Source organism: Notothenia rossii (genome assembly GCF_949606895.1).
Source record: "Notothenia rossii genome assembly, chromosome: 5".
NCBI lineage: Eukaryota > Metazoa > Chordata > Actinopteri > Perciformes > Nototheniidae > Notothenia > Notothenia rossii.
This window is the reverse complement of record NC_136903.1, coordinates 73,900,230-73,926,377: the sequence shown is the minus strand read 5'-3', so window position 1 is coordinate 73,926,377 and position 26,148 is coordinate 73,900,230. Positions and strand designations below refer to the sequence as shown.

Here is a 26,148-nt window from a genome sequence, read left to right as displayed (position 1 = left end):
CCTCTTCTCGCTTCAGAGCACATCTCGAATTATCAGTAGCCGGGCTAGCTTAACGGTCCACAGACTGAACCCAAAGCTAACATTCGGTCGACGGGCGCTTGCCGGTTACTTTTTTGCTTTGCAAGAAGACTGAACAATATTAACACACCAGTTAATATTGTAATCTGCCTCGCCCTTTCTTTCTTTCGAAATTACGGTAAGGTTTGATTTTTTCTTCAAGCTAGTAACATACCTGTTGCTAGCTTTTCTTCCCTCCACACCGACACCACGGTAGCGAGGACGTTCTCTTTTCTCTCTGACACCAGAGGAGACGGAGATAAAAACAAAAGGTATTAACGCACCAGTTAATATTCTTTAAAGAATAAAATCTACGCCGTTGCTTTTTCCTTTCGGATTAACGAAAAGGTTGGATTTTTTTCTCAGTAACGTACCTGTTACTAGCGTGTCCACTCCACGCCGAAACCCCGGTGAAGAAAGATGGACCCTTATCTCCTTCACACCAGAGGAGTCAGGGACTCGGAGGCTCGGCTATGCGGCTGCGGGTTTAAGATCTCAGGCACAGACTCACACCAGGTCTGCTCGTCCTGCCTCGGGCTGGAACACGCCCAGGAGGCTTTCAATAACCCCGGCTCGTGCGGGCATTGTGCCCGCTTCACCATTAAGAGCCTCCGCCGATGGCTAGCACACCAAGCAAGCTTGTCGGGACAGGACCCCCCTCATGTCCTCTGATTCGCCGGCCGGCAATCAAGACATGGTGGCGTCCGCCGCAGAGATTGAGCCCCGCGCTACATGATGAAATTAATCATCTAAATAAAATTCAAGACTGCCTCAAGGACTTAAAAACGTGGATGACCTTAAATTTTTTGATGTTAAACACGACCAAAACTGAAGTTATTGTACTTGGCCCGAAGAATCTACGAAACAAATTATCTAAAGATATATTAACTATGGATGGCATTAATTTGGCCTCCAGTGAGACTGTAAGGAATCTTGGTGTTATATTTGATCAGGATTTATCCTTTAACGCCCACATAAAATCAATTTCAAGGACCGCCTACTTCCATCTACGTAACATTGCAAAAATCAGGCATATCTTGCCTCAAAACGATGCAGAGAAACTATTCCCTGCATTTGTTACTTCAAGGCTGGATTATTGTAACTCCTTATTATCAGGGTTTACCAAGAAGTCAGTCAAATCGCTTCAGCTGATTCAAAATGCTGCAGCTCGTGTACTAACCAGAGTTAGGAAAAGGGACCACATTACTCCTGTTCTGGCTGCCTTACACTGGCTCCCTATAGAACACAGGATAGAATTTAAAATTCTTCTTCTCGCCTACAAAGCCCTTAATGGGCAGGCGCCATCTTACCTTAAAGAACTCATTATACCCTATTGTCCTACTAGGGCATTGCGTTCCAAGAATGCAGGGTTGTTGGTTGTTCCTAGAGTCTCTAAAAGTACAATGGGAGCCAGAGCCTTTTTTTTATCAAGCTCCACTTTTGTGGAATCAGCTTCCAGTTTGTGTTCGGACGGCAGACACCCTATCCGTTTTTAAGAGTGCGCTTAAGACCTTCCTTTTTGATAAAGCTTATAGTTAGGGCTGATTAGATTCAGCCCCTAGTTTTGCTGATATAGGCTTAGTTTGTCGGGGGACATCTTACTTCTTCCTTCTCTCTGTCTATACCTGTGTACTCTCATGTTCCGATTAACCCAGCTTCCCCAAATGTCTTTCTTTTTGGTGTCTATATACGCCGGGATCCGGAGTCATGGATGATCCTGCGGTCCTGTGTCATGGATTGCGAGTCCTGGATCTTGAGTCGTGGCTGTGGTCCTGGATCATAAGTCCTGGATGGATATACTCATGGATTCATCTTCCTATTATACACACATGCATTTCCAAACATTTGGACTACCTATGTTGCAAATGTATTATCTTTTCAATTTACACACGGCATCTATTGCACGTCTGTCCGTCCTGGGAGAGGGATCCCTCCTCTGTTGCTCTCCCTGAGGTTTCTCCCATTTTTCCCTTTAAACTGGGTTTTCTCTGGAAGTTTTTCCTTTTACGATGTGAGGGTCTAAGGACAGAGGGTGTCGTATTGTCATACTGATATTCTGTACAAACTGTGAAGTCCACTGAGACAAATGTAACATTTGTGATATTGGGCTATATAAATAAACATTGATTGATTGATTGATTGATATGTCAGGCTGGGACTCAATAACAACGGCAGCTGCTGAACCGGATTCCCGCGCCGTGTCAGGCTGGGGTCCGGTGGTGGCAAGAGCCGTGAGAGCATAGCCCTGCGCTGTGTCAAGCTGGGGCTCCCAACTGGACCTCACCATGGTTCCACCTGCGGAGGATGTCCTGGAGTTGGACTATATGGAGGAAGAAGAGGATGCCTCTGAATTCCTCCTGTCCGACTCGGATGAGCACGAAGATGACATCTTCGTTTCATCAGCTCAGGCTGCAAAGCCAGGAGCGATGTCCGCTCTCCCGAGCGAAAGCAAACCAGCTTCGCCCAGCCTAAGTATGGACTTGCAGGCCGTGTGTCAACGCGCTGCGTCCAGGCTGGACATCCCATGGCCTGAAGTGGCCAAGGAGACCTCCAGATCTCGCTACCAGGGGAAGCAATTGCCCCAAGCAGCGAGGACAAAGAGGCAGCTCCTTCCAGTCTTTCCGGAGATGCTGGACGAGGTATCGGTCTCGTGGAGAGACCGCCCTTTCAGCAACAAGGCCCCAATCCAGGGTGCCTCCTCCCTGGACTGTGACGGTATGGAGAGGCTCGGCCTGCTCCGCATGCCGCCCATGGAACCGCTGGTGGCAGCCCACCTCCAACCGAGGCTGGCTTCGACACCGAGCAGGAACCCCACGCTACCGGCAAAGGCAGACCGTTTTCAGTCAGCGATGTCCGAACGGGCCTATAAAGCTGCAGCTTTGTCCGCCAGGGCACTCAACGTCTCCTCGCTGCTGACCGCCTACCAGGCGGAGCTCTGCGAAGACTTGTCGAACAAACCTGATCCTGCCGTGTGGGACGATATTGCAGCGATCACGGACATTTGCCTCTGTGTGCAGCGCTGTGCACTCCAAGCCACGGGCAAAGCACTGGGAATTATGGTGGTACAGGAGAGAGCCAGGTGGCTCAACCTGAAGAACCTTCCAGACCGGGAAAAAGAGGATGTTCTGGTCTGCCTATTGTTCCCGAGGGCATATTTGGCTCCGCTCTAGCTTCGATGCAGCTGAGATGCGAATCAAAAAAGAAGGAAGACGAGGCTCTCCAGCTCTGTCTCCCCTGAAGGGTCCAGCCGCCACCTTCAACGTTCCCACGGCAGGCCTTCACTCAAGCTGCCTCACGTCCTGCCCGGTTCAAGATACCGAAGCAGCAGAGACCACAGCCCGTCCCGGGTCCCCAGCCCAGGCACGAGGCGAGGATGAGCTGGCCCAGAAGATCTCCGGTTCCGGCAGCTGCCGCTCAGGCACAGCCAACCCAGGTTTTCAGACACCAGGCGAGGAAGAAGAAGCAGGCGGCCTGACAGCCTCCTCTCCTCTCCTCGACGAGAGAGCTGGAAGTTCCCTGTTCCCCAGCTCCAGAACACGTTCCAGTGTTAGATGCTCATGTGTTTTCGGGGTGCCATCATGCCCCCATCTTCCCGCCGCCTCGAGTGATGTCAGAACGTCATCCTCAAGTTCGCGCCATAAGGGAAATGGACTTAACATCAAAGACAGCAAGTTCCGCTGCCTGTTTAAGTCACAAACACATGTCATCATTGTTGTTTCCTAAAAAATGATTTTCCACTGTCGTTTCCAGGCTTGAAGCCAAGGGCGCAGTCAATAAACATGAAAAGAAAAACAATAAAAACAATAAACAGTTTGTCTTCTACCCCTCTTTTGAGAGCGGCTACGGCCTCTCTCTCAAAAGGCGGACATTAGACGGGATTGTGAAGGCATCACCGCCACGTGCATGCGCAGTGTCGGCAGGGGTTGTAAACCTGGGGTACCACCGTGTTCAGACACTAGAGGGCCCCATAACACAACAAATAAAGACACAGAGGGCAGACAACAGAGATGTGACCTCTCCGCTCGCTTTAAGAAGCGAAAAGTGGAAGATGCTCACAGATTCTGCTTGGGTTTTCAAGACAGTAACACGGGGCTACAGGCTCCAATTCGCTGTCACCCCCCCTCACTTCTCGGGCATTCTGTATTCACAAGCCCGGGGAGAGTCGGCCCATATTCTAGAGCAAGAGATTTTCGCGCTACTAGAAAAGAAGGCTATATCGATAATACCCGCCGAACAGAGTCAGAGCGGCTTTTATTCCAAGTATTTCCTCGTTCCCAAACGGGGAGGGAACGGAATTCGGCCTATACTAGATTTGAGAGCTCTGAACAAATATCTCAAAAGATACAAATTCAGAATGCTCACTCACACATCTCTGTTGCGTCTCGTGCGCCAGAACAACTGGTTCACATCAGTCGACCTGAAAGATGCGTATTTCCACATGATCCCAGTATATTACCCACACAGGAAATATCTGAGGTTCGCCTTTCAGGGTGTCTGTTACGAGTACAGAGTCCTTCCCTTCGGTCCGTCTCTCAGCAGGCGAGTGCTTGTACGGTGTACGGAAGCCGCGATAGCCCCGTTAAGAAAACAGGGTATTCGCCTGGCAACTTATCTGGACGACTGGCTGCTTCTCGCACAGTCGGAGCAAGAGGCTATTACGCAGACGAATGTCCTCGTAAAACACCTGCTCGACCTGGGTTTCGTAATAAACACAGAAAAGAGCATGTTGTCCCCAGCCCAGACTGTACTCTTCCTGGGCCTACACCTGAATTTGATGCCCTTTACAGCCCGCCTGTCAGCAGAGAGAGTGAAAGCCTTCAGGGCTTGCCTCGCTCCTTTCCGGCTACGCAAATATGTTCTCTTCAGATCATGTCTGCGGTTACTGGGGCTCATGGCGTCAGCCATCCTGGTGGTACGACTGGGACGCTTACACATGAGGGGGTTTCAGCGCTGGGTAGCTGCCCTCAGACTGGACCCCGCGCGTCATGGAGCGCAGAGAGTGATGGTCACTATGAAATGAGTAATAGCACTGCGCCACTGGCTACACCCGACTTTTCTAGTATGGGGCGTGCCTATGGGTGCTGTCCTATCGCGGAAGGTGGTCACCACAGACGCATGTCTGACGGGCTGGGGGGGTATATACGAAGGTCGACCTGTGAGGGGTCTCTGGAGCAGAGACCTCCAACGGTCACACATAAATTATCTGGAGCTTTTAGCGGTGTTCCTCACCCTAAAACGCTTTCTGCCTTTTCTCAGAGAACATCATGTCCTCGTGAGGACAGACAACACGACCACAATATTGTATATAACCGTCAAGGGGGTTTGCGTTCTCTCCAGTTACACATGCTGGCACGCAAACTGATCTTGTGGAGCTGCGGACGTCTCCTCTCTCTGAGAGCAACGCACGTACCAGGAGTGATGAACCTCGGGCCAGATCTGCTGTCCAGAGGTGCACCACTATATGCAGACTGGACTCTACATCCAATAGTTGTGAGTCAGCTGTGGGTGCGTTACGGCCGAGCCGCGGTGGATCTGTTCGCATCAAAAGAAAACGCTCAATGTCAGCTGTTCTTTTCAATGCGCGATTTAAACACACCGTTAGGCGTGGACGTGCTCGCGCACGTTTGGCCTCCGGTCCTCCTGTACGCGTTCCCACCCCTGGCTCTGATACCCCCAACTCTGGCCAGAGTGAGAGAACAACGCCACACACTGATCCTAATAGCTCCAAACTGGCCTGGCTGCTATTGCTGCATGCCATGTGGGCTTTGAGGGAAAGACGGCTAGCCAACATCCTTTGGTCTGCCGTTTTATGAAAGGAGCTCGCAGGCTCCTCCCTGTTTTCAGGTCACTGGTGCCCTTATGGGACTTGGCAATGGTTTTAGATGGGCTCACTCGACCTCCATTTGAACCCCTGGAAGAAGCTGACATGAAACACCTGTCACTGAAGACAGTGCTGTTACTGGCTCTGGCCTCTGCCAAGCGAGTCAGTGACATTCATGCGCTCTCTGTACATCCTTCATGCACTCAGTTTGCCCCGGGGCAAACGAGAGTGTTGCTGAAGCCCAACCCTGCCTTTATACCTAAGGTGGTTGGCTCATGTACCCACATTGACATTGTGGCATTTCCTCCGCCGCTGTGTTCCTCTGAGGAACAGCGGCCGAATTTGCTGTGTCCAGTTCGTGCTTTACGCACCTATATGGACAGGTCAAAAGAGTTTTGTTGCAATGACCAACTCTTTATATCCTGGGCTAACCCTCAGAAGGGCAAGCCCGTTACCAGGCAACGGCTCTCCCACTGGATTGTGGAAGCGATTGCTCTGGCTTATACGAGTCAGGGTTTGCAGGCACCAACGGGCCTGCGTGCTCATTCTACTGGTGGACTGGCTACATCCTGGGCTTTGTTCAAGGGTGTTTCCATCCAAGACATTTGTGCAGCAGCGAGCCGGTCCTCACCGCTCACTTTTGTCCGCTTTTACAGGCTAGATGTCTCTGCTCCAAGTGTGGCCCGCGCAGTGCTGGGCCCCGTGTTAAGACAGACCTGTTAAGTTCTGGTTGTTTTGGTGATTTTCGAGATAAGCATGTCTAGCAATACGGGAGTTTCAATATCCCATAGTGAGACATCGAACGGAGTGTTATGAATGAGAACTATAGGTTACTTACGTAACCCCAGTTCTCAGAGTAACATGAAGTGAGATGTCTCACCAGACAGCCCTTCTTGCTAAGGCGAAGCGAGAAGAGGTGCTTATTTTTGAATGACGCTCCGTCGTAGCGCAAGCTACTTATAGGGTGGGTAGATTCCCTGACGTAGACGTCAAGATCACCAGCCAATCAGGATTGACGTAATGAGATTGATGCTTCTGTTTGCATACACGTTGAGGCGCATCCCATAGTGAGACATCTCACTTCATGTTACTCTGAGAACTGGGGTTACGTAAGTAACCTATAGTTTCCTGACTGCTTCATGTATACATTACCGGTGACATTGGCTTGTGTCCTATACAGATACGAAAGGGAAAATGTTTTATCAAAGAGAGTTTAGTTTGGTGTAGCTTAGTTTACTTTATTTAATAAGGTAATCACATTAGAATTGGAACATACACTTATGTACAAGGATCAGATGCACTGGGCTAAGTCTTGTAGCTAAATGCTAATTTTCATCAAGTTGTACTCATTACACTAGAAACAGCATGGTTGACAATAAACTATATCAAAAGGAAAACATTTCTTTCTTAAAACCCCTCTCAGACCTAAATGGCCACAGTCTGAATAATTAGGTGGCATCTGGCTTTGGAGATAACAACTAACCCCTCTCTTTACACGACTGCAGAACAACTAAAGTCCTGCTGCAGAGGCTGCACTAAGCAGCTACTTGAAGAGAATAAGATAAAATACTGAATGACTCACCTATTGCTGAAAAGGTAAAACAAAAAATACATATCCTTACCTCTTGGCAGCACATCTTTCTGAAAACGAGAGAGAGAGAAGCATGGTGTTTGTAGGGGCAAAGCAGTGAAGTTGTATTGGCTTATTAGACATCAGCTGTTTCTGATAAGCTTCACATGTATTGGCTCATTCCCAGCTGTGTTACTAGTTACGTCCAATCATGTTCAAGCAGGTGTGCAGAGCAGACATTACAAACTAACTCCCTTCAACCAAACTTCCTTCTTTATAAGTATTTCATATTTTTGATCAAAGTGAGATTTACAGTATGATCTTATGTGTTCAATAGGTGCATTTGCTAACTCACCCTGATCCTCCTCCTGGATTCTTTACTTCCACAAAGAGCAGGGAGGAAAACATACTTTAGTGGGAAAAAACATCAAGTTCTCACCAGTTGTTCTTTTGGTAAATAGAAATGCCAGTCCCAGTACGATAACACCTCCAAAAGAAGCCGCAACTATTACCAACTTCCATGTCCATGTTTCTGTGTGAGGTCAGAAGCAAGTCAGTTTCACTTCCAACACAAAAGCAAGAAGACTGTGAGTACCTATGTACCAGTAAGGAGCACACTGAATATAAAACATCAAGGACAGTGTATGGCTTTGAAACTGATATAAATTAAACACATGAGTACAGTTGAGAAGATGACACATTATTGAATTGCAGATAATAATGAAGCAAATTGTTTTACTGTGACACTGCAGAACAATACTCACTGCTCAAACCCAGAAGAAACATGTAATATGAACCCACTGTGGATTAGGAGGCACCCTTTTTAACATTATACGTTATATTTGCTATAGGGAAGAAAATAGTACTAACGTAAATATTAATATATTTGTTAATAGTATGTGTAAGAGATAGATGCTTTTGATCACCTGATGATGGGGTCACTTGGGTCACAGGTGAGAAAATATCTTGAGTGCTAGACGTAAAAGGATTCTGAGCTATTGTAATAAAGAAAAAGTCAGAGACATTAAAACATTTAGAGGATTTGTGTTACCTTGTGTTGGTTTCACTGGTGTTCTGGAGATAAAACTAGGAGTGTTTCTTGACCCAACAGTAACACCTAGTGAATGAAGAACATTTCTTTTTAAATAATGTAAAAAATACTCACATATAAAATGATATAAAAATGATTTGTGATTTGTTAAATTCACATTTAATATATCTCTAATTGTGTTATGTTTGTTCAGGAGGAGTTTCACGAGTGGAATGAAGCCTGCTCATAGTCATACCTGGAGAAAAAACAACAACTATAAACAACAACAAATATAGTAAGTAGTAAGTAACGTTTTATGCCCTTAACCTTTTTTTAAACTCAGCTCCCTAGTTTTTTATGTATTTTATAAAAAAGATTTATTAAATATGTTTCTTAGATAACTTTTTCTCACCGACTTGTGAAGCACCTTGAGATAACGCTGTTTTTAAAGTGTGATATTCAAATAAAATGAATTTATTTGATCATTTCTGGATTTCTATTCAAATGTAAAGCATGTCCTGCCTGTGGTCATAGTAGATGTCAACATAGTCTTTGTCGAGCATTTGTCCTTTTCCACGATATCTAAATCAAAAGACGATGGATTTGGATCCCTCCGCTTCACGTGCAGAAAACTTATATTTGTGCAATTATTTGAGCAAAAGAAGAAACATGTGTTTAGTTTGTTAACATCCAAATAAGGCAACTAAATCAATGTGGAGCATTAACACACAAACACATTTTTTTTGTATGTCTTTTGTAATTAGGTTCTGGATTGTTATTCAGATAGATATTAACTCTTACCTGGGGGGGTAGTAAAAGCTGATATTTTGGAGCGCTCCTTTTCCACAATATCTGCAGGAAAGGAAACGGATTTGGGCCTGTCATTTTCGTGTGTGCAATAAAAAAACATCATTACTCTTATTTGTGCAATGACTTAAACACAGAGCTGTTCCAAAAATATAAACCAGAGAACAAAGCATGTGCTCTGCGAGATGTCGGGTGATTTACCAATTTGGTCCACACTGAAATATTTTGCAATTACACTTTGTAGACAATCATAGTGCCCAGATGATAAATCCAAATGACTTAATGATCCCACTAAAAGAATGTTCCACCATTAGGTTAACATTGTTAAGTTACATTGACATTTCTTGAAAAGTATTAGAGTATTTCTGTATGCTGTGAGCCTCTTTTGCAAAACATTATTAAAGACTCAGGAGGAAAACTCCTTGACCAGCTCCTTACAAGAATTTACATCACAGATATTTAAGCACTGTTTACAAAAGTACACTCATAAATGAAGAAATACGTTAGGATCTTTTGGGTCTTCTCTGACTCACCAGTCAAGCTGTATCCATCGCTACGAGGAGACAAAGAGTTGGCTTCACTTCCCAAACTATAATCACAGCTGACATCATGTCTTTTAAGAAGATGTAAACTTCTTAGAAAGTCCTCGATTGTGAAAGTAAACCAACAGATCAGCCAATTCTTAGAATCCCTTTTCTTCAAGCTGGTTGTTGTTTGGACTGGATGATTATTTTCTCCAAAGTACAGGTTACATCTCGCATCATGATCAGCAGATCCAGGCAGAGTGCAGGAAAAGAGAACGTGTTCACCGGGTTCATGTTGAACACTCATCTGTGGTTTTTGACCTAAAGAAACATATTGAATATTATTAAATACAATACCCTCATGTAATACTGTCACACCCTGTCATTAAGTTTTACATTTAACATTAAAGATTTTTGAAAATGATGTTCTCCTTTGTCATAATGTGAGTAAAGTGTTAGTTACACTGTAATGACAGTTATTACTCATTACTGGCACACTGCTAACATCCTAAATGAGTTAAGCAGTCACTCACTGTGTATGGTGATGAAGGACGTGTCACTGTGTGGAGATGGAGAATTTGACCCTTCATATTTTACAGTGTAATAACATTTCACTTGAACCTCAGCAGGTGAACTCTGCTGTGACATCAGCAGCAGCTCAGTTCCTGTCAGAGTCTTCAGACAAGGGAAGACTCTAGTTCCTCCACTTAAAGTGTAGAAATAACACTGAGACACAGAAACAGAGGGTGGAGTCTGACAGTGCAGAGTGACTGAGTCTGTCTCTGTGATCTCCGGTGAATTCACTTTCAGTGTCGGTGGAAGAAGAGCTGGAAATATACGTTTATATGTCAGATATTCATTTTAAAAAATGAAATGTACAGTATGAGTACATTTGAATGTATGCAGGCAGAATAATCAGTCAAATAGTCTCTTAAGACCTGAGCCAATTTAACTAATATACAAAAAAAAATTATTTGTATTATGGCAAATAAATAAAAAAGAATGTATTGGTAAATAGTGTGTCATTGTCCAAGGGATCAATATTTAGTAAACATATATTAAATGAAATACTGAATAATACAATTAATTTGGTGATTATCCTAATGAGGATTTTTTATTTAATGTAAAGAAACTGGGAAGATAAACTGTACAACCACACCATTTGTAAAAATATGAACAGACTTTAATAAACTTCCCACACAGTGAAAACAACACAAGTGGACATTCAGATGATAAATCAGAGACTGACCTTGTGTTTGAATCTTGTGAAAGGAATCTACCGGAAAATACAATATTTTAACAAGTTGAATCACATAATAATAATAACGTATTAATACCTTTAAAAAAATGTGAAGATAAAGATCAAGAAGTACTTTTGTTTGAGGATCTCATTTTTAAGATCTGCACCAAAGTTTCACGATGAGTTTACAGATACACCAAGAATTAAAAACAGTGGCATTAAATAAACAACCATATAAAGAACAGAAGGTAAACCACGCTACATCAAGTGGAACTAATGTGACAAAGTCTACATTAATAATGAGGAACTCTCCTGAAGGTATAACTTACAGATGAGGATGACGAACAGCAGACGTCCAGCCATGATGAAGCTCAATAAGACTTCTCAGACAGAAGAAGCTTGTGTCTCTGAGTATGTGAGCTTTGATGTACTTCAGTGTCAGTTCAGAACTTGCTCTCAGGAAAACCACAGCTAGCATCAGACATGAAACAAACAGGCCACAGAAACGCCCACACTGTGCATCTAGTTGTTTCACATGATTTATTAAAAACGTAGAACATGTTATATATTTATATCAAGTTTACCAAAGTGTCAGCTAACAGTTTCAGAAGAAAATGAAAGAGTCTTTTCATCATGTGTTCACAAGCTGCTCACAACTTTACAGAAACATTTATCTTGTTCATGGTCTGCTTGAATCGAACATGAAGTTATTTTTTATTTTTGTCCTGAACATACAACAGTTTTTTGCTCTAGTTGGTGTTGAAGTAAAGTCAAAGCCCCCACGTTTCCCATGGACTTTCTTACTCTACACATTCTCTCTCAATTGAAATAAAACTAAAGCAAACAACTGATTAACTTATTGTCTCCCTGTAACCTGAACCCCTAAAAACAATTTATCAATGTTCTAATACTTTATAGATATTAAAGCTAAAATATTTAACTTATTGATTAGGAGAAGGCTAACATGGATGTGCTTCCAGTTTCTATTTCATGTTTGTATAATCAGTGTTCTGTACATTAATATGTATATTCATTAGTATAACAACAGTTAACTGCACAAATCCAAATTATGTTTTACCCATCCCAAATCTTTCTGAGAGACAGAATTCTTTAACTTCAAAATGCTTTTCAAATGCTGCACACGTTCTCTCTGTGGTCTGATGCTCTGGTTCCTACTTTTACAACCTCAGATCCAGTGCCTTGATACGGTTCCAGGTTCCTGCTGTGCGGACTGAGGCTGGAAAAAGGAGTCTCTTTTATTATGGTCCTTGGTCTTGGAATGACCTTCAATCACGCCTCAAACTGACGGCACTTGTTTCTATAGCCTGTTTTAAATTGAAGTTGTCAGAAGTCCTTACCACCAGCTGCTCTTGCAGTAATAAGTAGTGCCTTTCTTACTGTCCTAATGTGCACAATGTAGTAACTGCTTTTTTCGTCTTTTGTTTTCTTAGTTATGTTCTCTGTATTTTATATGTTTGTGTTATATGTTATGTGTAACGTTGCTGCCTTCTTGGCCAGGTCAGCATTGTAAATGAGATTTTATCTCAATGCTTTTTATCTGGTTAAATAAAGGTTAAATAAAAAAAAAAAAAAAAAAATCCTCTTGAGGCGCTGTGGTTAGCATTTGTCATTCTAGTAGCAAAGAAAAAGACATGACACACACATTGGGACATTGAAGTCTTTTCTTGTATTATACAATGTCCTGCCTAATTGACAAAATATCACAAAAATGTAATGAAACGACCTAAATAATCCATGTTATTTACACCCATTGTGTTCATTCATACTGAAAAATAAATGTTAATATTAAAGCTAGAAAGAAAAGCAGCTTACCGATGTTGCTGCGTTCATAAGTCACGATGCTGTACGTCTCATCATAACCACTCAGTAAGTACTTCATCAGGAAGACAGGGGGAAGGTAAAGTGAGAGTTAGCAGCAGGATCACTGACTGAATGCATACAGAAGTGTTGAGTTACCTCTCCACTGCTGAGTTTTCCCATATATCCACTGGCATCTATAACACAAAACGCACAATTAAAAATACCTAATCACCCTGATCCTCCGCCTGGATTCTTTACTTCCACAAAGAGCAGGGAGGACAAATGCTTTAGTGGGCACAACAATCAAGTTCTCACCAGTTGTTCTTTTGGTAAATAGAAATGCCAGTCCCAGTACGATAACACCTCCAAAAGAAGACGCAACTATGACCAACTTCCATGTTTCTGTGTGAGGTCAGAAACAAGTCAGTTTCACTTTGTACACAAAAACAAGAAGACTGTGAGTTCCTATGTACCAGTAAAGGGCACACAGAATATAAAACATGAAGGACAGGGTATTGCTTTGAAACTGATATAAATTAACTATGTGAGTACTATACTTTTGCTGCGACACTGCAGAGCAATACTCACTGCTCAAACCCAGACGGAACATGCAATATGAGCCCACTGTGGATCATTAGGAGGTAACCCTTTTTAACATTAATATAATTACATACTATTCACAAAAAGGACAGCATTAACTAATTTGCTGCATAATATGTTATAACAGAAATAGGATTTTATTTTATTTCTAAATAAGAAATAGATGCTTTTGCTCACCTAAAGATGGGGTCACTGGGGTCACAGGTGGGGAAATAGCTTGAGTGCTAAACTTATGAGTCGTCTGACCTATTGTAATAAATAAAAAGTCAGAGACCTTAAAACATTTAGAGAAAACGCATGTTGGCTTTTTTGATGGACTTACAAAGAAGCCAGTTTGAATAATTAGAGAATAGAGGATTTGTGTTACCTTGTGTTGGTTTCACTGGTGTTCTGGAGATAAAACTACCCGTGTATCTTGATCCAACAGTAACACCTAGTGAATGAAGAAACATTATTTTTAAATAATGTAAAAAATACTCACATATAAAATGATATAAAAATGATTTGTTAAAGTCACATTTAATAGATGTCTAATTGTGTTACCTGATGTTCGTTCAGAAGGAGTTTCGCGAATGGAGGAATGAAGCCTGCTCACAGTCATACCTGGAGAAAAAACAACAACTATAAACAACAACAAACATATTAAGTCAAAGAAGGTTTTTTTTTTTTTTTTTACTTTTATGCCCTTAACCCTTTTTTAAACTCAGCTACAGTGACTTTTATTGAAAAGTATTAGAGTATTTCTGTATGCTGTGAGCCTCTTTTGCAAAACATTATTAAAGACTCAGGAGGACAACTCCTTGACCAGCTCCTTACAAGAATTTAAATCACAGATATTTAAACACTGTTTACAAAAGTACACTCATAAATGAAGAAATACGTTAGGATCTTTTGTGTCTTCTCTGACTCACCAGTCAAGCTGTATCCATCGCTACGAGGAGACAAAGAGTTGGCTTCACTTCCCAAACTATAATCACAGCTGGCATCATGTCTTTTAAGAAGATGTAAACTTCTTAGAAAGTCCTCGATTGTTAAAGTAAACTTTCAGAACAGCCGGTTCTTAGAATCTCTTTTCTTCAAGCTGGTTGTTGTTTCGACTGGATGATTATTTTCTCCAAAGTACAGGTTACATCTCGCATCATGATCAGCAGATCCAGGCAGAGTGCAGGAAAAGAGAACGTATTCACCGGGATCATGTTGAACACTCATCTGTGGTTTTTGACCTAAAGAAACATATTGAATATTATTAAATACAATACCCTCATGTAATACTGTCACACCCTGTCATTAAGTTTTACATTTAACATTGAAGCTTTTTGAAAATGATGTTCTCCTTTGTCAAAATGTGAGTAAAGTGTTAGTTACACTGTAATGACAGTTATTACTCATTACTGGCACACTGCTAACATCCTAAATGAGTTAAGCAGTCGCTCACTGTGTAGGGTGATGGAGGACGTGTCACTGTGTGGAGACGGATGATTTGACCCTTCATATTTTACAGTGTAATAACATTTCACTTGAACCTCAGCAGGTGATCTCTGCTGTGACATCTGCAGCAGTTCAGTTCCTGTCAGAGTCTTCAGACAAGGGAAGACTCTGACAGATTCTTTTTTCACGGTGCGAAAATAACAGTGAGACACAGAAACAGAGGGTGGAGTCTGACAGTGCAGAGTGACTGAGTCTGTCTCTCTGATCTCCGGTGAATTCACTTTCAGTGTCGGTGGAAGAAGAGCTGGAAATATATGCAGCGACTGTGGCTGTGAGGAAGTGTGGTCGTCTTTCAACCAGAAGGTTGTGGGTTCGATCCCAGCCCATGCAGTCAACATGTCGATGTATCCTTGGGCAAGATACTTAACCCTGAGTTGCTCCCGATGGCATGGCCAACGGTGTGTGAATGTGTATGAATGTTAGGTCCTATAGAGTAAGGTACACTGCTCTGTATGAATGGGTGTGAATGGGTGAATGACATGTAGTATGTAAAGCGCTTTGAGGGGTCTTAAAGACTGGATAAAGCGCTATATAAGTACAGTCCATTTACCATTTACCATATGTTTATATGTCAGATTTACATTTAAAAAAATGAAATGTACAGTATGAGTACATTTGAATGTATGCAGGCAGAATAATCAATCAAATAGTCTCTTAAGACCTGACCTAATTTAACTAATATACACTTTTTTTAAATTTGTATTATGGCAAATAAATAAAAAAGAATGTATTGGTAAATAGTGTGTCATTGTCCAAGGGATCAATATTTAGTAAACATATATTAAATGAAATACTGAATAATACAATTAATTTGGTGATTATCCTAATGAGGAATTTTTATTTAATGTAAAGAAACTGGGAAGATAAACTGTACAACCACACCATTTGTACAAATATGAACAGATTTCAATAAACTTCCCACACAGTGAAAACAACACAAGTGGACATTAAGATGATAAATCAGAGACTGACCTTGTGTTTGAATCTTGTGAAAGGAATCTACCGGAAAATACAATATTTTAACAAGTTGAATCCACATAATAATAATAACGTATTAATACCTTTAAGAAAATGTGAAGATAAAGATCAAGATAGAATTTTTTTTGAGGATCTCATTTTTAAGATCTGAACCACAGTTTCACGATGAGTTTACAGATACACCAAGAATTAAAAACAGAGGCATTAAATAAACAACCATAATAAGAACAGAAGGTAAACCACGCTACATCAAGTGTGGAACTAATGTGTAAAAGTCTACATTAATAATGAGGAACTCTCCTGAAAGTATAACTTACAGATGAGGATGACGAACAGCAGACGTCCAGCCATGATGAAGCTCAATACGACTTCTCAGATAGAAGAAGCTTGTGTCTCTGAGTATGTGAACTTTGATGTACTTCAGTGTCAGTTCAGAACTTGCTCTCAGGAAAACCACAGTTAGCATTAAACATGAAACAAACAGTCCACAGAAACACCCACACTGTGCATCTAGTTGTTTCACATGATTTATTAAAAACGTAGAATATGTTATGTATTTATATCAAGTTTACCAAAGTGTCAGCTGACAGTTTCAGAAGAAAATGAAAGAGTCTGCTCATCATGTGTTCACAAGCTGCTCAAAACTTTACAGAAACATTTATCTTGTTCATGGTCTGCTTGAATCGAACCTAAAGTTATTTTTTATTTTCGTCCTGAACATGCAAGAGTTTTTTGCTCTAGTTGGTGTTGAAGTAAAGTCAAGGCCCCCACGTTTCCCATGGACTTTCTTACTCTACACATTCTCTCTCAGTTGAAATAAAACTAAAGCAAACAACTGATTAAGTTATTGTCCCCCTGTAACCTGAACCCCTAAAGACAATTTATCAATGTTCTAATACTTTATAGATATTAAAGCTAAAATATTTAACTTATTGATTAGGAGAAGGCTAACATGGATGTGCTTCCAGTTTCTATTTCATGTTTGTATAATCAGTGTTCTGTACATTAATATGTATATTCATTAGTATAACAACAGTTAACTGCACAAATCCAAATGATGTTTCACCCATCTCAAATCTTTCTGAGAAACAGAATTCTTTAACTTCAAAATGCTTTTCAAATGCTTCACACGTTCTCTCTGTGGTCTGTTGCTCTGGTTCCTCTTGAGGCGCTGTGGTTAGCATTTGTCATTCTAGTAGCAAAGAAAAAGACATGACACACACATTGGCACATTGAAGTCTTTTCTTGTATTATACAATGTCCTGCCTAATTGACAAAATATCACAAAAATGTAATGAAACGACCTAAATAATCCATGTTATTTTACACCCATTGTGTTCATTCATACTGAAAAATAAATGTTAATATTAAAGCTAGAAAGAAAAGCAGCTCACCGATTTTGCTGCGTTCATAAGTCACGATGCTGTACGTCTCATCATAACCACTCGGTAAGTACTTTATCAGGAAGACAGGGGGAAGGTAAAGTGAGAGTTAGCAGCAGGATCACTGACTGAATGTATACAGAAGTGTTGAGTTACCTCTCCACTGCTGAGTTTTCCCATATATCCACTGGCATCTATAACACAAAACACACAATTAACAACACCTAATCACCCTGATCCTCCGCCTGGATTCTTTACTTCCACAAAGAGTAGGGAGGACAAATACTTTAGTGGGCACAAAAATCAAGTTCTCACCAGTTGTTCTTTTGGTAAATAGAAATGCCAGTCCCAGTACGATAACACCTCCAAAAGAAGACGCAACTATGACCAACTTCCATGTTTCTGTGTGAGGTCAGAAACAAGTCAGTTTCACTTCGTACACAAAAGCAATAAGACTGTGAGTTCCTATGTACCAGTAAAGGGCACACAGAATATAAAACATGAAGGACAGGGTATTGCTTTGAAACTGATATAAATTAACTATGTGAGTACTATAGTTTTGCTGCGACGCTGCAGAGCAATACTCACTGCTCAAACCCAGACGGAACATGTAATATGAGCCCACTGTGGATCATTAGGAGGTAACCCTTTTTAACATTAATATAATTACATACTATTCACAAAAAGGACAGCATTAACTAATTTGCTGCATAATATGTTATAACAGAAATATGATTTTATTTTATTTCTAAATAAGAAATAGATGCTTTTGCTCACCTAAAGATAGGGTCTTTTTTTAATCTCAGCTCCCTAGTTTTTTATGTATTTTATAGAAAAGATTTATTAAATATGTTTCTTAGATAACTTTTTCTCACCAACTTGTGAAGCACCTTGAGATAACGCTGTTTTTAAAGTGTGATATTCAAATAAAATGAATTTATTTGATCATTTCTGGATTTCTATTCAAATGTAAAGCATGTCCTGCCTGTGGTCATAGTAGATGTCAACATAGTCTTTGTCGAGCATTTGTCCTTTTCCACGATATCTAAATCAAAAGAAGATGGATTTGGATCTGTCCACTTCATGTGCAGAAAACTTATATTTGTGCAATTATTTGAGCAAAAGAAGAAACATGTGTTTAGTTTGTTAACATCTTAATAAGGCATCTAAATAAATGTGGAGCATTAACACACAAACAATTTTTTTTGTATGTCTTTTGTAAGTAGGTTCTGGATTGTTATTCAGATAGATATTAACTCTTACCTGGGGGGGTAGTAAAAGCTGATATTTTGGAGCGCTCCTTTTCCACAATATCTGCAGGAAAGGAAACGGATTTGGGCCTGTCATTTTCGTGTGTGCAATAAAAAAACATTATTACTCTTATTTGTGCAATGACTTAAACACAGAGCTGTTCCAAAAATATAAACCAGAGAACAAAGCATGTGCTCTGCGAGATGTCGGGTGATTTACCAATTTGGTCCACACTGAAATATTTTGCAATTACACTTTGTAGACAATCATAGTGCCCAGATGATAAATCCAAATGACTTAATGATCCCACTAAAAGAATGTTCCACCAGTAGGTTAACATTGTTAAGTTACATTGACTTTTATTGAAAAGTATTAGAGTATTTCTGTATGCTGTGAGCCTCTTCTACAAAAGATTATTAAAGACTCAGGAGGACAACTCCTTGACCAGCTCCTTACAAGAATTTACATCACAGATATTTAAACACTGTTTACAAAAGTACACTCATAAATGAAGAAATACGTTAGAATCTTTTGTGTCTTCTCTGACTCACCAGTCAAGCTGTATCCATCGCTGCGAGGAGACAAAGAGTTGGCTTCACTTCCCAAACTATAATCACAGCTGACATCATGTCTTTTAAGAAGATGTAAACTTCTTAGAAAGTCCTCGATTGTGAAAGTAAACTGGCAGATCAGCCAATTCTTAGAATCTCTTTTCTTCCAGCTGCTTGCTGTTTGGACTGGATGATTATTTTCTCCAAAGTACAGGTTACATCTCACATCATGATCAGCAGATCCAGGCAGAGTGCAGGCAAAGAGAACGTGTTCACCAGGTTCATGTTGAAGAGTCATCTGTGGTTTTTGACCTAAAGAAAGGTTAATGAAAGGTTATTAAATACAATACCCTCATGTCATACTGTCACACACTGTCATTATGTTGTACAATTCACATTAAAGCTTTGTGATGATAATTTTCTAGTGTCTAAAAATGTTAGGAAAGTGTCAGTTACACTGTAATGAAAATCATTACTGATTACAGGCACACTGTAAATATCCTAAATGTAACATTTCATCCCAAAGGTGGCATTTTAATGGAGTGAAAGTTGTACAATAGTTGAATATTTCTTCACTTCCTTTTAAATATGAAATGTGAAACTACATCTTGGACTGACATTATATGATCAAATATGAAATAATGAGTAAAGCAGTCACTCACTGCGTACGGTGATGGAGGACGGGTCACTGTGTGGAGATGGAGGATTTGACCCTTCAAACGTTATAGTGTAAAAACATTTCACTTGAACCTCAGCAGGTGAACTCTGCTGTGACATCAGCAGCAGCTCAGTTCCTGTCAGAGTTTTCAGACAAGGGAAGAGTCTAGTTCCTCCACTTAAAGTGTAGAAATAACACAGAGACACAGAAACAGAGGGTGGAGTCTGACAGTGCAGAGTGACTGAGTCTGTCTCTGTGATCACCGGAGGATTCACTGTCAGTGTCGGGGGAAGAAGATCTGGAAAAGTATACAAAGATTAAATAACCTGAAATTGCATTAATCTTAATTAGTTCTAATGATACATTAAGAACGGCAATGTTGCTTTTTCCTAAACTTCCATCTCTTTGTCTTTTGGAGAACAAACCCCCATGTGCAGAGACACTTTGGTGTTTGTTCTTGTATGAATGAAGACATGACAATATATATCCAAAGCTAGTAGTTTTAAAGAATAAAATAAAATGTAATTTCACTCAACACACATACATATAAATAGTAAAACCAGAGATACTGATAATGCTGCAGTGGTCTCTTAATTTCTTCCAGAGCTGTATATCCAAAGCTACAGTGATAACTCACTTCGAATGATGACGGAGGAGACATCACTCTCTGGAGATGGATACACGTGAAGGTAAAAACACGTCATGTTAACCTCAGCAGGTGAACTCCTCTCTGCCATCTGAAGCAGCTCATTTCCTGTCAGATTCTGACGACAAGGGAAGACTTTGGCAGGTTTTCCTCTTACGGTGCGAAAATAACACTGAGACACAGAAACAGAGGGTGGAGTCTGACAGTGCAGAGTGACTGAGTCTGTCTCTGTGATCACCGGAGGATTCACTGTCAGTGTCGGGGGAAGAAGAGCTGGAAATATAAGTTTATATGTTAGATATAAATAGCTGAATTTATTTATTTAAATCATTTCTGATTTTCTCTATACTGGCAGAGTAATCATTGATAACCTATAACTTTTCTTGTAAGACTTGACCCCCAATGTTAAGAGCCACTGCTGTTTGTGCTGATAAATATGTTAATTTTTATGTTTAATACAATTCAATGTTGTTGTACCTTTTCAATGACAATAAAGGAATTCAATTCAATGGATATCGTCTCATACCCACTGCAGGACACCCAATTTGAATGTGATACTAATTATTGTATTCGTATCATGGAAAAAACAATGTTATTGTGACAGGGAAAAAATATACTGTACAACAACAAAGTTTTTCAGAATATTATAGTTAATTAATAGGGATAAATAAATGTTCATCCTATCTTATCTTGTCATATATTACAGTGAAAACAGCCCAAGTGGACATTAAGAGGATATATCAGAGACTGACCTTGTGTTTGAATCTTGTGAAAGGAATCTGCCGGAAAATACAATGTTTTAACAAGTTAAATCAACATAATATTAAGAATAATAATAATAATAATAATAATAATAATAATAATAATAATAATAATAATAATAATAATAATAATAACGTATTAATAGCTTTAAGAAAATATGAAAATAAAGATCAAGATAGACAACTTTTTTGAAGATCTAATTTGTAAGGTCTGCACCAAAGTTTCACGATGAGTTTACAGATAAAACCAGAATTCAAAACACTGGCAGAAATGAACAACCATAAAAAGAACAGAAGGTAAACCACGCTACATCAAGTGGAACTAATGTGTAAAAGTCTACATTAATAATGAGGAACTCTCCTGAAGGTATAACTTACAGATGAGGATGACGAACAGCAGACGTCCAGCCATGATGAAGCTCAATACGACTTCTCAGACAGAAGAAGCTTGTGTCTCTGAGTATGTGAGCTTTGATGTACTTCAGTGTCAGTTCACAGAACTTGCTGTCAGGAAAACCACAGCTACCATTAAACATGAAACAAACAGGCCACAGAAACGCCCACACTGTGCATCTAGTTGTTTCACATGATTTATTAAAAACGTAGAACATGTTATATATTTATTTCAAGTCTACCAAAGTGTCAGCTAACAGTTTCAGAAGAAAATGAAAGAGTCTTTTCATCTGCTCACATTTAGCTTGTTCATGGTCTTCTTGAATCAAACATGAAGTAATTTTTTAACACTGAAATCTGCATTTCACTTCATATTCCCAGAATTGTGCTGCAAAGGCTTTTTTGTTCTTGTAGCTGTTATTAAAGTGAAGCCCCCACATTCCCCATGGACACCTCTAATCCTTCAGCTTCGGGAGAATTAAACTAAAACACACAACTGACCGTCCACCTGTCACCTGGACCCATAAGAAGCTAATACATGAAATAACATGTTACACTCAATCAGCAGGGAGGGACTTTTTTTTAAATTGCAATTCGGCAGCTGGTTCCTCTTGAGGCGCTGTGTTTGTGTTAAGCGTTTGTTATTCTAGTGGGAAAGAAAAAAAACATGATGACACACACATTGGCTCATTGAAGTCTTTTCTTGTATTTCAAAATGTCTGTCCCGCCTAATTGCCAAAATATCAAATAATGTAATGAAACAATGTAAGTTATTTGTTGATATTCTATCTACACCGATTGTGTTCATTCATACTGAAAATTAAATGAAATCATGTGTATAAAACGTGCTAGAGAAAATATTAAAGCTGGTAGAAAGCAAAGCAGCTCACCGATTTTGCTGCGTTCATAAGTCACGATGCTGTACGTCTCATCATAACCACTCGGTAAGTACTTCATCAGGAAGACAGGGGGAAGGTAAAGTGAGAGTTAGCAGCAGGATCACTGACTGAATGTATACAGAAGTGTTGAGTTACCTCTCCACCGCTGAGTTTTCCTATATATCCACTGGCATCTATAACACAAAAAGCGCAATTGAATAAACTATATATAGCACAAAATATAAAGTGAATGGAAACATAAATTACACGTTTATCTGCTTGTATTACATACATTTAGTTTTTCCGGGAATGCTGGTTTTGGAGCTAAAATGCAAAGAATAGGGAAACCAAATGTTATTTATTCATTACAAAGGAAAGCAGAATACATAGTTCATTTGAAGAAAGAGTGTTATATTCAAGAATATATATAGTTCTTCAAATTGTCCAACATCTTTTCCTTTCTTACATCCAAATAACTCGGTAATCTCTAATCTGCAGCTGTTTGCCAGAAGAGGGCTACAATTGGTCGGGCAACTGCTGAAATGACTGTCTGAAACTATGAAAATAATCTGTGTGATAATGACGAGGTTATTATATCACTCGGAATTTGCCAGGGAATATTTGGGTTCAAATATGTCTTACCTTAAGTGAACACATTTTTCTGGAAAATGCAGAAAGAAAAGCAAATTATTGTCCGTAATAATTTATCTTGGGAAAACAATGCAGTGAAAGTGGTCACACCTGGTAAAGGAGCGGCAGTTTAGTGCTTTTACCACTTCTGTGTTGGCGTGCTGAAATGAGTGTGTGTGTGTGTGTGTGTGTGTGTGTGTGTGTGTGTGCGTGTGTGTGTGTGTGCGTGCGTGCGTGCGTGCGTGCGTGCGTGCGTGCGTGCGTGCGTGCGTGCGTGCGTGCGTGCGTGCGTGCGTGTGTGCGTGTGTGTGTGTGTATCTTTTTCACAGTTTGAATGCAAGACGTTGCCAACATTTGTTTGACCTATAACCATGATTATTGCTTTTAGGTCATTAGATTAACCAGTGAGATCTAAAAAGCCAGGGAAAATGTATGTTTTTATTTCTTTGTTTATCACAAGACTTTAGATGCTCAGTAGACATAAAGTGCAGCCTACCTGCAGTCTCTGTGGTCATCTCCATTGTACTTACGATGGCTCTGCCTCCCCCGTCAGCCACTCTTGATTTGCTTTGAAAAATATCTGCAGAAAGATGGATGAATGCATGCATGTCTAAAAAGATATTTACTTTTACAAAACTGTGTTGAAAGGCAGAAAAATGTATTATTATTTGGTATAGTGAGTCATCTTATTTAAGTCCACTAAGTGTGGAATTCTACATAATAATAAAATCCTTCAAATAACTCTCCAGGAAAACGTTTTGTTTTTAGAAAAATAAGACAATCCCAAAAAAAAAAGTATGCCTGGCCTACACCAGTTCCATCAGCCTTTCTTTTACCATGTGGTTGGAGCTGTGGAGAAATTCTCCCCTGCCACAGTGTATTTTCTGATACTACCACTGGGGAGCACCAAAGTGTAATACTTTTAAAGTCTATGAAGTGAGCTTTAAAAATATATAAATTGCTGTGAGGGATTTTGTCTGGTCATCAGGGTCAGTGTCAGTGCTTCCAGCAGCCCAGAGGTTTCAAAAGTCCTCGAAACCCTGCGTATTAATTATAATTAAAGTAGTTGTTCAAAGTAAGACCTGCCTGTCAGGGCAATGACATTAATGTTTGCAATTGGATGCTTTCAGCTCAATAAATAGATGCAACATAAAACATACAAATAAATAGTAAAGCTGTATTTAAGTAAAGAGAATAAAATAGATCCATTACCATGAAACAAAGTTTAATTATTTAAATATGATATCAAAACTGTTACAATCATGAGCACCAGCTGAGTGCTTTCCCAAAAAACAGAATTGACGAACATATCTGTTTGTAACTTTTGTAAACAAATGTTGTTTTGGATACTTATTTTTATTTGCATATAGATGATGATAATACAAAAAAGGAAACTGTGCACCCAAAATATGTGCAAAATGACTGAAATCCATAGCATATTAAACACATTTCTCATAAGGCGATAATAGTAAGGCTGGCCATGAAAAAATGTAAGTTATCTGATCTTGTTAATCCCATGAAAGAAATGTGTTTGCAACACTTAAACTTAAAACACAAAAAAGTCAATCAATAACTCTAAACTAACTAAATAAATCTACAATTATACAATAAAACAGATTGCCAACCTTTCAAATTAATTTGATGCGTAAAGTAAAAATGTACCTGTATTAGTATAAAAATATATTAGAGGTTAAACTTACACATGAGGATGACCAGCAGCACATATCCAACCATGATGAAGATGAATACTAAGAGTATTCAGATATCCTCCAGCAGTACCTGTCGGATTGAGACAGTCTCGTTTTGATAAGCCTGCTTAAAACCACAGCCAGCTTCAGACTTGAATATAAGACAAGCCACAGAAACACTAACGGTATACTTGATATCGCTCACATGTTTTATATTTAGATCAGCAGAGTGGTGGCTTCCTGAGAAAACAGAAAGAACCTCTTTTATGGTTTTTGTATGTACAAGTCGAGCACGACCTTATTAAGAATTAGGAGTAGGAGGCCATAAGAGTAAGTGAGAAAGAGACATGTGATAAATAAGTCATAGGTCCATTAGGTTTTTGGAAAGCCAGTATACTGTATCTATTTCCTTGTTGTTAAGAGAAGTTATGGTAACACTTTATTTTGATAGTCCATAGTTAACACTCTATAAGTCATCAGTTGACATTTAGTAGCATGTCAACAGTGCATCAGTTGACATTCAACAGCACCGTTCAAACCGACAAGTAACTAAGCATTAGTTGATGATCAACAGATAAGCAACTAAAGTTCAGTTGACTATTATTAAGCATTAGTTGATGATCAACAGATAAGCAACTAAAGTTTAGTTGACTATTACATTAAGCATTAGTTGATGATCAACAGATAAGCAACTCAAGTTTAGTTGACTATTACATTAAGCATTAGTTGATGATCAACAGATAAGCAACTAAAGTTGCTGACTTATAGAGTGTTAACTATGGACTATCAAAATAAAGTGTTACCGAAGTTATAACATAATATAATAAGATGAAAATAATGTGATTGCTGAATCAGCAGTATTGTATATGTGAACAAGATTGAACACATATTAAATGACCCATATACTATAAGTGACAGTGGGTGTCAAAGTATGTGACTGTCAGTGAAATGTTTTTGAGCGATGTTGTACAAAATAATCCAACATATAGGACTACTTCAGTCAGTAGCCTACTGTTACACTGTTTAACATTGCTTTGACAAAGCGACTGAATGTAGGTCAACTATTTCTACATTTAGTTAAAAGTAGCCTACCTACTGTATACAGACCCCGTCAGCATCAGGCTGCTATACACAGGGCCTGCGATCACTTTTTATACACTGTTTTTAGTATGACAGTTAGGCTGTTGCAAGGCTGCACAGGTTTGATGAGAACTGTATCTACATTCGGTTTATAAGACTGGCCAGTGGCCACACAAGAAAGTCGAATCAACTACAAAAGGCTACACAAATACCCATATAGAAACCACATGTATCAGCTGCTTATGTTATTTAACAAGAAAATAAAACCGCATCAACAAGATACTGAAGGGTTTG

General features: G+C 39.8%; 1 protein-coding gene and 3 long non-coding RNA genes across 4 annotated transcripts; all 4 read right to left on the bottom strand.

The window, feature by feature from the left end:
• Positions 1–8,680: 8,680 nt before the first annotated feature.
• LOC307039150 lies at positions 8,681–9,899 on the bottom strand. The gene is made up of 3 exons (XR_013808157.1): positions 9,819–9,899; positions 9,280–9,330; positions 8,681–8,734 (listed from the first exon to the last, which is right to left on the bottom strand). It is a non-coding gene; the product is annotated as an uncharacterized lncRNA (long non-coding RNA).
• Positions 9,900–12,647: 2,748 nt separating this feature from the next.
• On the bottom strand, positions 12,648–21,597 carry LOC307038884 (uncharacterized protein; the record flags this gene model as incomplete). Its single annotated transcript, XM_079680558.1, has 12 exons — positions 12,648–12,681; positions 12,883–12,943; positions 13,027–13,064; positions 13,186–13,272; positions 13,648–13,716; positions 13,838–13,903; positions 14,014–14,073; positions 18,582–18,632; positions 19,121–19,432; positions 19,783–20,076; positions 20,416–20,697; positions 21,564–21,597. 12 exons carry the CDS (start codon positions 21,595–21,597, stop codon positions 12,677–12,679), a joined length of 1,359 nt encoding a protein of 452 aa, XP_079536684.1. The 3' UTR covers positions 12,648–12,676.
• On the bottom strand, positions 14,530–16,469 carry LOC307041890. The gene is made up of 3 exons (XR_013808930.1): positions 16,254–16,469; positions 15,931–15,957; positions 14,530–14,693 (listed from the first exon to the last, which is right to left on the bottom strand). It is a non-coding gene; the product is annotated as an uncharacterized lncRNA (long non-coding RNA).
• Positions 16,559–17,975, bottom strand: LOC307041852. Its single transcript, XR_013808907.1, has 3 exons — positions 17,634–17,975; positions 17,331–17,512; positions 16,559–17,128 (listed from the first exon to the last, which is right to left on the bottom strand). It is a non-coding gene; the product is annotated as an uncharacterized lncRNA (long non-coding RNA).
• Positions 21,598–26,148: the final 4,551 nt, after the last annotated feature.